Below are 12,777 nucleotides of genomic sequence, written 5' to 3'. Positions count from 1 at the left end.
AGAGGTGTCTAGTGTCTAGATCCAGGGAAGTCATGCTCCCATGCTCTATTCTGCCTTGGTTAGACCACACCTGGAATACTGTGTCCAATTTTGGGCACCACAATTGAAGAGAGATATTGACAAGCTGGAATGTGTCCAGAGGAGGGTGACTAAAATGATCAAGGGTCTGGAGAACAAGCCCTATGAGGAACGGCTTAAAGAGCTGGGCATGTTTAGCCTCAAGAAGAGAAGGCTGAGTTAGCCATGTATAAATATGTATGGGGAAGTCATAGGGAGGAGGGAGCAAGCTTGTTTTCTGCTGCCCTGGAGATTAGGACACAATGGAGCAATGGCTTCAACCTACAAGAAAGGAGATTCCATCTGAACATTAGGAAGAACTTCCTGACTGTGAGACCTGTTCAGCAGTGGAACTCTCTGCCCCCGAGTGTGGTGGAGGCTCCTTCTTTGGAAGCTTTTAAGCAGAGGCTGGATGGCCATCTGTTGAGGGTGCTTTGGATGCAATTTTCCTGCTTCTTGGCAAAATGGGGTTGGACTGGACTGGATGGCCCAGGAGGTCTCTTCCAACTCTAGGATTCTATGATACTATGAAAAAGGAGGCCAAGAGAGACTACTCAAGGCTGAAAGATTATTTCCATGCATTGCTGTCCTTAATTAGGGAAATAATAGCTTTCAGTTCTCAGATCAAGCAATGTAGCAGAAACAAGAAGAAAGAAGAAACTCCTACCTTGGTTCTTGCTTCAAGCCATGTCCTGGTCAAGTTTGGCTTTAAGTCTTGGGGATTTTACCATGGACTCAAGCTCATGTATTGTTCTTTGTTTCTTGGATTACTCAAGTTGATGTTTTATTTCTTGTTTTTTGGATTAATCAAGCTCATGATTTTCCCCTGTTCCTTGGATTTATGTTCATGCGTAAAGTTTTGCATGGTGTTGTGGCTGAGATGTTCTGTGATGATGAGGATGATGGGATTCAGATTCCTGGCTCTTTTTCTGTGCCTCAGATCTCTGGGCCTGCGGCTCCCACAGACAGCACAGACAGTGCAGAGTCAACATCAACACAGCGGTTCCCAAGTGAAATGAATTTTAACGGAGATAGCGAACAGGTGGGGAGGCATTTGCCTCCTTCCCACGCTGATACTGGAAGTACTGAAAGCCTTGACAGTGACCTGACTCGGTAGGCTTGTCTTGGTCTCCGGGTCAGGCAGAGTTCTCGCCTGGCCGGCAGATGAGAGGCCAACTCGGGGAAAGGTCATCGCAATGATTTCATGTAATGTTTTCATGTTAGAAAGGTATTTAGGCTTCTTGCAAACCAAGGGAAAGTGTCAGTTCAACGTAGCTTATTAGCCTGTAAGCTTCATGGAATAATCTTAGCCTGGAAAGCTAAGATTTCTTGCATTGTGATTCATGGGGCAATTGTTTCATTGCTTGTACCTGGGACTCTGGTTTGAAATTTGCCAATAGGATTGTGTCTCCTGCTTTTATCTGAAGATCTTTGGAAATATATTCCGCATTTAACCTTAATCCTTGGAATTTTGCAATGCTTATTCTTTATGCTGACTTGGATTTTTTTCCTCAATAAACTATAAAACTACAGCTCTTGTGTGGTGGTGTTTGGAAGCAAGGTAAAGCTTACTCTGAGTTGCAACACATTGGAGATTTATTTCTGGCTTTTGGGACACTTTTTATATTCCCTATTTGGATTTTTTACTCTTTTACTGTGTGTGCTTTTTCAATAAACTGTTTATTCCTATGTTCAGGGGTGGCTCGTCCATTACGCGAAGTAAGCGGTGGCAGAACACTTTTTTTTGCCAGGGGCGCAGAGGCGCCTCTGTAAATGCCCCTCGACCGCCACTTGAGGAGCGCCCCCTCAGCTCACAACAGCCCTAGCAGTCCAGGGGGGGGGGGGCCTCGGCTTTCTTGTCTAGCTGCCGGGCGATCCTCTTCCCAAAGGGGCCGGGCCCTTGAGCCTCGCCTAGCCCCTCTCGTTCCTGCTCCACCTGGCCACCGGGTGCGAGAGCAGAGCCGGCGCTCAATCGTTCTCCGTGTTCGATCCCTTCCCCATGACTGGCTCCCTTTCCCGATCCCCCGACACTCCACCCGCCTCCTCTCCTCTCCCCAATCCGCAGGTGGGCCAAGGGGTGGAGCCGCGGTGCCTGGCCCGCTTCGGGTCCGGAGGCGTGTCTGAAGACCCCAGCGTGCGCACCAAAAGTCGCCTCTTCTCCTGACTTTCTCTTCAGCCATTGGGACCAAGAGAGAGAGAGACAGAGCCCCTCTGGCTGGAGGTATCTCCCACCTCCGCTCCCTCCTTTGTTTTTGCGCCTACCTTCAGGAAAGGTGGGCATCTCCACCTCTGTCTCTCTCTCTCTCTCTTGGTTCCAATGGCTGAGGAGAAAGTCAGGAGAAGAGGTGACTTTTGGTGCACATGCCGGGGTCTTCAGGCACGCCTCCAGACGCAAAGCGGGCCAGGCAAGGGAGCAAGTGCGGCAAGTGTAGTTACTGGGATGTATAGTTCACCTACAGTCAAAGAGCATTCTGAACTCCACCAATGATGGAATTGAACCAAATATGGCACACAGAACTCCCATGACAAACAGAAAATATATATTAATGATTGGTTGGTTGTGGCACACAGAACTCCCACGACGAACAAAAATATATATATCAATGATTGATTGGTTGTGGCACACAGAACTCCCACAATGAACAGAAAATATATATCAATGATTGGTTGGGGGGGGGGGGTGTGCCAAAATACTGTTTGCTTACCTTTGAAAATTACCTAGGGCTGCCTCTGCCTACGTTTGACTTCCTGGTGAGTGCATGAGCAAGGTGAACCCTAGCTGAAGTGCAACATCTTTTATGGAAAATTTTGAATCTGACCACTTGAAAATGGAGACGACTAACCTAGGGCCAATGTGGGCAGTGCACTCTTACCTCTTCGGAGCTCATGGCGGCCGGGGGTGTCTTGTACACCAGGACGTGGCTGGGATTGCGCTGGGCCCCTCCTTGCAGCGGGAGGACCACCTCCACCGAGGCCGACGCATCCAGTGAGGGGCTCCAAACGGCCCAGCGGACGGGGTGCATGTAGGACGGGGCTGTCAAAGAGGTGACGGAGGAGGAGGCCTGCGGGGTACAACAGGGAAAGAAGGGCGCAGGCATTAAAGGCCGGTCTCTGGATCCCATTACATTTTCAGTCCAATATATGCATGCACATCATCTTTCCTGTGGGCATCTATCCTAAACCGCCGCTGAGTCCAATCTGAGCATGAATCTTCCTTCAACTGTATTTACTTGCACATCGCAAGTGCTGAACCTGACTCAGCACATAGAAGATGGCTTTGAAAAGCAGCAGATCACAGGAGATGTCTTCATAGACCTGTCAGCAGCCTATGAGACTGTGAACCACCGCCTCCTCCTGTGAAAAATGTATAATATGACAAAGGACGACCACCTCACCCGCCTCATAGGAAACCTGCTACAAAACAGGAGCTTCTTTGTTGAGTTCCAGGGCCAGAGAAGCAGATGGTGGAAACAGAAGAACGGCCTGCCTCAGGGGAGCGTGCTCACTCCATCCATGTTCAACATCTACACAAATGACCAGCCACTGCCAGAAGGGACAGAGAGGTTCATCTATGCTGATGATCGTGCCATCACCGCTCAAGCAGGGAGCTTTGAGATGGTAGAACAGAAGCTTTCCGAAGCTCTAGGTGCTCTAACTGCCTATTATAGGGAAAACCAACTGATCCCTAATCCAACTAAAACAAAGACATGTGCCTTTCACATTCAGAACAGACAAGCATCCCGAGCTCTGAGGATGACCTGGGAAGGAATCCCACTGTAGCATTGCAGTGCACCCAAATACCTGGGAGTCACTCTGGACCATTCTCTGACCTACAAGAAGGACTGCCTGAACATCAAACACCAAATTGGGAGGGATAGCCAACACTCCAGAGGACAGGAGCAGGATTCAAAACGATCTTGAAAGATTAGAGAGATGATTGGCCAAAACTAACAAAATGAAGTTCAACAGGGACAAATGCAAGATACTCCACTTTGGCAGGAAAAACGAAATGCAAAGATACAGAATGGGTGACGCCTGGCTCGGAAGCAGTACGTGTGAAAAAGATCTTGAAGTCCTCGTGGACAACAAGTTAAACATGAGCCAACAATGTGATGTGGCGGCAAAAAAAGCCAATGGGATTTTGGCCTGCATCAATAGGAGCATAGTGTCTAGATCTAAGGAAGTCATGCTACCCCTCTATTCTGCTTTGGTTAGACCACACCTGGAATATTGTGTCCAATTCTGGGCACCACAATACAAGAGAGATATTGACTCTAAGCTGGAATGTGTCCAGAGGAGGGAGACTCAAATGATCAAGGGTCTGGAGAACAAGCCCAGTGAGGAGTGGCTTAAGGAGCTGGGCATATTTAGCCTGAAGAAGAGAAGGCTGAGAGGAGATATGATAGCCATGTATAAATATGTGAGAGGAAGCCACAGGGAGGAGGGAGCAAGCTTGTTTTCTGCTTCCTTGGAGACTAGGACGCAATGGAACAATGGCTTCAAACTACAAGAGAGGAGATTTCATCTGAACATGAGGAAGAACTTCCTGACTGTGAGAGCCATTCAGCAGTGGAACTCTCTGCCCCGGAGTGTGGTGGAGGCTCCTTCTTTGGAAGCTTTTAAACAGAGGCTGGATGGCCATCTGTCGGGATGCTTTGAATGCAATTTTCCTGCTTCTTGGCAGAATGAGGTTGGACTGGATGGCCCACGAGGTGTCTTCCAACTCTATGATTCTATGATGCTTCGTCCGACTACAGATTCTGTACTTGGCACTTTTATCTCCTAATTTACTCTATGTCCCAAGCGGCCAGAAACGGATTTCGTTTCAGCCTTGAATCCGTTATCAATCTCTCTCTCAGCCTGGCAGAACGCCTGAGAGATTGGTTTGTTTTCCTGTATTGACTAAAAACATGCCTTCTCTCTACTGGCTCATTAATTTCTGCAGCTGGCCCAGGTGCTGAGCTATTCTCAGGCTCCAAATCATGATTTGAATGCAATATTCCTGCTTCTTGGCAGAATGGGGTTGGACTGGATGGCCCATGAGGTCTCTTCCAACTCTTTGATTCTATGATTCTTGGATTCTATGAACTCAAAAACTACTGGATGAATTGACACCAAATTTGGACACAAGACACCTCTCAGGCCGACGAGTGACCATCACTCATAAAAACACCGAAAAACACAGCGGAAGGGACCTAAAATCCAAAAAAGCGAAAAGACGCTACAGCGCATGCACAAAAACGACTTCCCCTGGCAAACAAAACACACAACAGCATATCTACACTCGCTTCCGGACTACAGCTCCCAGCATCCCCTAGACCAGGCCGTTTAGGAGAGGAGGAGGATCCAAATGCACTGCTTCCAAGAGGCAAGCTTTCTTCTCCTTGGATTTCTTTGAGTTCTACAGCTCTTTCACAATATTTTGAAATACTTTTCTGTACATTGCAAATCCCAGGATTGTATTAAATGCTTCTATGGTAGTTAAATCGAAACCAGTGCGTGTGCCGTGCGAAAGAGACGCTTCTTGATACAGATCAGCCATTTGAATGAGGCTCTATATGAGCCGTCCGGACCAGCAGGATTGAGAAAGCTGAGGAAAGAAGAAAGGATCCAGGCCTCGCTATTGATCTTCCAGCCGCAGACCTTCTTGTCACCCAGCTACCTGCAGAATTTCAACAGAAGCATAGCCCAGCAAGCCATTTTTTTTTCCAAACAGGGCTTCCTTTCAGTTGCACGGCTATAAATATTAAAACAGGGGCTTTGACTTGGTATTCCCAGGAGTCGAAAAGGCAGCGTTGGGGCCGATAGAAAGCAACACCTATTGTGCCCTCAGGGTTGTGTCGGGAGGGAACACTGGGTACACACCACTGGTGCGTGCCAGACACACGGGCAATTGCCACCCTTGGGAAAAACGAGATCAGACACTTCATCAGGGCGGCTGCGAGAATGTTACAGATGTAGTACATCAATGCCAGCAATGTTTGAGACCGCCCGACCTTTTGATCAGGCATGGAGTGGCAAAATGCAAAGGACGGGGAGTGTTTCTTGGAAGGGACACGTGTTTTCTCTTTTACTATCTCTTGTGCCGATATGCAGAGGTGCCTGAAAGCCGTACAGTGTTCCCTCACCTATCGCGTTCCAGGATCCCCCACGATAAGTGAAAATCCATAAAGAAGGATTTTCAGTTCAGTTCAAGTGGCCCCAAGGTTTAATGAGCACGTGCTTCCTCGTTGCGTGCCTAGTCGTCCTTCTTGAAACGTGACCCCACCGTAGTCTCTCTCTCCCTTCCTGGAGGTCACCCGGAGCTGGTGGACATGGTGGCCTTGATGGAGCACTTGCTGGTCAGGCTTGAGAAGGAGGATGAGGAGGAACCGCAGCAGTGAAGAGGCCGAGCTGGAGGCAGGAGGGAGGACTGAGGAAAAACCCGTGAAACAGCGAGTCCGCGGTAAGCCAGCCGCGAAAGCCAACCGTCTCAAATTAAAAGGAATGGAGACAGGTCTCAAGGGAGACAGTAAAAGGAATGGAGACAGGCTGAAGTGAGGAAGAGAGGACTGAGGGAAAAATCCGCGAAACAGCGAGTCCGCGGTAAGCCAACCTTGAAAGCCAACCGTCTCAAATTAAAAGGAATGGAGACAGGTCTCAAGGGAGACAGTAAAAGGAATGTAGAAAGGCCAGAGGGAATGGAGACAGGTTCCAACGGGGACAGTAAAAGGAATGGAGAAAGGCTGGAGGGAGGAAGGGAGGACTGAAGAAAAACCCGCGAAATAGTGAGTCTGCGGAAAGCCAACCGTGAAAGCCGACTGTGTCGACTTAAAATAAATGGAGATAGGTCTCAATGGAGACAGTAAAAGGAATGGAGAAAGGCTGAAGAGGGGAAGGGAAGACAGAGGAAAAACCTGCGAAATATCGAGTCCGCAGAAAGCCAACTGTGAAAGCCAACTGTGTCGTCTTAAAAGGAATGGAGACAGGTCTCAAAGGAGACAGTAAAAGGATTGAAGAAAGGCTGGAGGGAAGACGGGAGGACTGAGGAAAAACCCGTGAAACAGCAAGTCCGCAGTAAGCCAACCACGAAAGCCAACCTTGAAAGCCAACCGTCTTCAAAGGAATGGAGACAGGTCTAAATGGAGACAGTAAAAAAAACTGAGACAGGCTGAAGGGAGGAAGGGAGGGCTGAGGAAAAACCCACGAAATAGCGAGTCCGCGGAAAGTCAACCATGAAAGCCAACTGTGTCGACTTAAAAGGAATGGAGACGGGTCTCAATGGAGACAGTAAAAGGAATGGAGAGAGGCTGGAGGGAATGGAGACAGGACTCAATGGGGACAATGAAAGGAATGGAGAGAGGCTAAAGGGAGGAAGGGAGGACTGAGGAAAAACCCGTGAAATAGCAAGTCCGCAGTAAGCCAACTGCGAAAGCCAACCATCTCGACTTAAAAAGGAATGGAGATAGGTCTCAATGGAGACAGTAAAAGGAATGGAGGCAGGCTGAAGGGAGGAAGGGAGGACTGAGGGGAAACCCGTGAAATAGCGAGTCTACGGTAAAGCCAGCCACGAAAACCAACCATCTCAACTTAAAAGGAATTGAGACAGGTTGAAGGGAGGAAGGGAGGACTGAGGAAAAACCCGTGAAACAGCAAGTCCGCGGTGAGCCAATTGCAAAACAGTGAGGGAACACTGTAGTCCCAACAAAGTTACTTCTCCCAGTTCTGAATATCACCAAAAAGGATGTGTTCTTGACCAATGCATCCCCCAATACAAGACCCCCAACAATACAAGCGCTGGCCGGTGGTTTCCAAATCAGTTGGGCTCTAAACTTTTTATTCTGGACTTCAAACTTTCCATCCAATGAGCTTTGGCACTTTGGACGTCTCCTCCAAGTTTGAAGCCATTCGTTTCATCGTTTGCTTTGAAAGCGACGACGCTGTGACACGCCGAAAATGGGATCAAGAGAGAAACAAACTTGTCCCAGCGGCAACGGCTTCGGCATCAACAAGCTTTCCCAGATCGCTCAAGAAACGCCGGCTGCGTGCGCCCTAGATCAGGGCTCTTTTTTCGGTAAGCTGTGACCTCAATAATTTCCTTTAATTAAAAGCGAAGCAAACCCGAAGAGAGTTGACAAGCCTCCAAACACCGTTTCTGGACTGCTTCGGAGTTCTATGTCAGAGAAAAACCAATTTAATGATAGCAGCTGAAGACGACAGACGGCCCCGTAATCCAACCGCTGGTGTGTTCCATGGATCCTGCAAAGCACTGGGTGGAGACAGAGCTTGGAAAATGCCTTCTGGGGGACTACAGCTCCCAGAATCCTCCAACATATAGTAAAGTATTGAAGTCATGTGTAGAAGAGATTAATATAGTTCTCAAAAGCAGGGTCTTGGAGCAAATTCAATGACTGCAGGTTGGTTAAGTCGCACTGACCGACCGTCTGGGCAAGGTTCCATACTTCGCATGTTGACAACACAACCGTTCAATGCAAAGGCTTTCCACAAAAATGGAACTGTAGAGGAGAGTCTACTGAACAAGCCAGTACCTGCCGCATACGTTGCTTATGTCGCATTGAGCAGAGTTCCATACTTCACATGTTGACAACACAAGGGTTAAATGAGAAGGCTTTCTTCAAAAATGGAACTGTAGAGGAGAGTCTACTGAACAAGCCAGTACCTGCTACATACGGTGCTTAAGTCGCATTGACTGACCGTCTGGGCAGGGTTCCATACTTCGCATGTTAACAACACAACCGTTAAATGCTAAGGCTTCCTGCCAAAATGGAACTGTAGAGGAGAGTCTACTGAACAAGTCAGGAAAAACAAAATGCAAAGATACAGAATGGGGGACGATGATGCCTGGCTCGAGAGCAGTACGTGTGAAAAAGATCTTGGGAGTCCTCATGGACAACAAGTTAAACATGAGCCAACAACGTGATGTGGGGGCAAAAAAAGCCAATGGGATTTTGGCCTGTATCAAGAGGAGCCTAGTGTTTAGATTCAAGGAAGTCATGCTCCCCATGCTCTATTCCGCTTTGGTTAGACCACTTTACCTGGAATATTGTGTCCAATTCTGGGCACCACAATTCAAGAGATATTGACTCTAAGCTGGAATGTGTCCAGAGGAGGGCGACTCAAATGATCAAGGGTCTGGAGAACAAGCCCCATGAGGAGCGGCTTAAGGAGCTGGGCATGTTTAGCCTAAAGAAGAGGATGAGAGGAGATATGATAGCCATGTATAAATATGTGAGAGGAAGCCACAGGGAGGAGGGAGCAAGCTAGGAGGGAGACTAGGACACGAAACAATGGCTTCAAACTACAAGAGAGGAGATTCCATCTGAACACGAGGAAGAACTTCCTGACTGTGAGAGCTGTTCAGCAGTGGAACTCTCTAACTCGGAGTGTGGTGGAGGCTCCTTCTTTGGAAGCTTTTAAAGAAAGGCTGGGTGGCCATCTGTCAGGGGTGATTTGAATGCAATATTCCTGCTTCTTGGCAGAATGGGGTTGGACTGGATGGCCCATGAGGTCTCTTCCAACTCTTTGATTCTATGAGTCTATGTCATTTTCCAGCTCCCGTATTGCCCTTCCAAGCTTGCTGCTGTTGCTGGTCTTTTGCCAGGTAAATATATTTGATTCTTCAATGTAGTATTTGGTTGCAGGGAGAGAAAGGTGTAGGATGCAAAGAGCTGTTGATTTGCTTCCTGGCTGGTGTTCTTTTTTCTCTTCTTTTTTTTTAACCTGACGTTGCTTGGCAACTCTTTCCCTGCGTTTGGATTTTCTCTTTTCCGTTTCATAAATTGGAATTCATTTTGTTCAGTTGCCTTGGGTGCGCCCCTTTTGTCCGTTTCTTAAAAAGGATATAATTGGTTTTCATAAATAACACGAGCCAAACAAGAACCGCGCACGTGTCTGGGAAAGTTTTTCATCTTCTGAATTCAAGGCAGAAAGGCCTTGAGAAAAATCAGACAACAGGCCATTTTCCTCCTCTCAAGATACAAACTTTTCATGTTGGAGACACGCTTTTGAAACATATATATATCATACAATCTTTACTGTGGACATTAGGTTTGGAAATGTTTGCATCCGTTCGCGACACGGTCATTTAGTCTGACTATCAAAGCGAAGGTTGAACCAACCTCGTAGAAGAGTTTCATACTACATATATATATACACACACACATATCATACAATCTCTACGGTATAAGTGAGGTTTGGAAATGTTTGCATCCGTTCGCGACACGGTCATTTAGTCTGACTACCAAATTCCTTGGAAGTTTCATACTATATATGTTTACGGTATAAGTGAGGTTTGGAAATGTTTGCATCCTTTTGCAACACGGTCATTTAGTCTGACTACCAAAACGAAGGTTGAACCAACCTCGTAGAAGAATTTCATACTATATATATATACACACACACATATCATACAATCTCTACGGTATAAGTGAGATTTGGAAATGTTTGCATCTGTTCCCGACACAGTAATTTAGTCTGACTACCAAAGCGGAGTTCAAACCAACTCCTTAGAAGAGTTTCATACTATATATATATATATATACACACACACACAGAGACACATATATCATACAATCTTTACGGTATAAGTGAGGTTTGGAAATGTTTGCATCCGTTCGCGACACGGTCATTTAGTCTGACTACCAAAACGAAGGTTGAACCAACCTCGTAGAAGAGTTTCATATATATACACACACACATCATACAATCTTTACGGTATAAGTGAGGTTTGGAAATGTTTGCATCCGTTCGCGACATGGTCATTTAGTCAAACTACCAAAGCAGAGGTTAAACCAACCTCGTAGAAGAGTTTCATACTATATATATATATACACACACACACACACATATCATACAATCTTTACGGTATAAGTGAGGTTTGGAAATGTTTGCATCTGTTCGCAACATGGTCATTTAGTCTGACTACCAAAGCGAAGGTTGAACCAACCTCGTAGAAGAGTTTCATACTATATATATATATATATATATATATATATATATATATACACACACACACACACACACACACATATCATACAATCTCTACGGTATAAGTGAGGTTTGGAAATGTTTGCATCCGTTCGCAACACGGTCATTTAGTCTGACTACCAAAGAGGAGGTTAAACCAACTCCTTAGAAGAATTTCATACTATATATATTTATGTATGTATATATCATACTATCTTTACAGTATAAGTGAGCTTTGAAAATGTTTGCATCCGTTCGCGACACAGTCATTTAGTCTAACTACCAAAGCGGAGGTCAAACCAACTCCTTAGAAGAGTTTCATACTACACACACACACACACATCTCATACTATCTTTACAGTATAAGTGAGGTTTGGAAATGTTTGCATCCGTTCGCAACATGGTCATTTAGTCTGACTACCAAAACGAAGGTTGAACCAACCCCCTTAGAAGAGTTTCATACTACATACAATCTTTACAGTGTAAGTTAGGTTTAGGAACGTTTGCATCAGTTTGTAACACAGTCATTTAGTCTGACTACCAAAGCGAAGGTTGAACCAACCTCGTAGAAGAGTTTCATACTATATATATATATATATATATACACACACACACACACACATATCATGCAATGTTTACAGTATAAGTGCGGTTTGGAAATGTTTGCATCCGTTTGCAACACGGTCATTTAGTCTGACTACCAAAGCGAAGGTTAAGCCAACCTCGTAGAAGAGTTTCATACTAACCTTCTCTCCCTCTTTCTCTCCGTCTTTCAGTCCTTCCTTCATTTCCTTTTCTTCTTTCCTTTCTTCCTTCTCTACCTGTTTACTTCCTTCCTTAGCTTTTTGCTCTCATCCTTCCTTCTCTTTGTTTCTTTCCTTCCCTCCCTCTTTCTCTCCTTCTTTCTCTTTTCCCTTTGCTGTGTCTTTCCTCCCTTCCCTTTTTTCTTTCCTTCTCTCCTCCTTCCTTCTCTTCCTCTTTCCTTCCTCCTCCCTTTTTATTTTCCTTCCTCTTTCTCTCCTTTCTTCCCTCTCTATCTCTTTCCTTCCTTCCTTCGCTCTTGACTTCCAGTCTTCCTTTTCTTTCTTTCTTTTCTTCCCTCCCTTTCTCTTCTTCCTTCGCTTTTTTCCTCTCCTCTTCTTCCCAAATTCCCCTTCCTTCTTTCCTTCCTTTTGACACCTCCCCTTCCCCTTCCCTTTCTTCTTTTTTCTATCTTTCTTTCCTCATTCCTTCCTTTCTCCCTTCTTTTCCATCCTCCTTCTCTCTCTGTATTCTTTCTTTCCTACCTTTCTTCTTTCATATACCTTCTCAACTTCCCTTCCTTCCTTCCTTGCTTTCCTTCCTTCCTTTCTCCGTTCGCGCAGCATCCTGGCCCCCAGCGAGCAGGCCGCGTTCTAGAACTACAGTTCCCAGAGTGCATTGCGTGTGTACTTCCTCCCCTGGGCACTGCGCATGCTCAGTTGGTTTTTGTAATTGTGAGTTTGTTGAAATGTTGTTTAGAATTTTGATGAGTGTTGTGCATACCTTGTGGGTTGAGGTATGTGCATGGCAAATTTGGTGAGTTTTCGTTGGGGAGTTTTCGCGTTTTGCTGTCCCGTTGAACACCCTTTCCATTTTTATATATATAGATACACACACACACACATATCATGCAATGTTTACGGTATAAGTGCGGTTTGGAAATGTTTGCATCCGTTCGTGACATGGTCATTTACTCTAACTACCAAAGTGGAGGTCAAACCAACTCCTTAGAAA

The 12,777-nt window shown here is 46.1% G+C and overlaps 1 protein-coding gene across 2 annotated transcripts in view; it reads right to left on the bottom strand.

Moving 5' to 3' along the window:
• Positions 1-12,777, bottom strand: part of NPHP4 (nephrocystin 4) — a 185,355-nt gene that overhangs the window by 109,080 nt on the left and 63,498 nt on the right. For both annotated transcript variants that reach the window (XM_067472811.1, XM_067472812.1), the window contains exon 10: positions 2,931-3,119. In XM_067472811.1, the coding sequence (XP_067328912.1) occupies positions 2,931-3,119 (189 nt within the window). The remainder of the gene's footprint in view (positions 1-2,930; positions 3,120-12,777) is intronic.

Source organism: Anolis sagrei, chromosome 13 (genome assembly GCF_037176765.1).
Source record: "Anolis sagrei isolate rAnoSag1 chromosome 13, rAnoSag1.mat, whole genome shotgun sequence".
Lineage (NCBI taxonomy): Eukaryota > Metazoa > Chordata > Lepidosauria > Squamata > Dactyloidae > Anolis > Anolis sagrei.
Note: the sequence above shows the minus strand (reverse complement) of the source record. Positions and strands in the feature narration are given on the sequence as shown.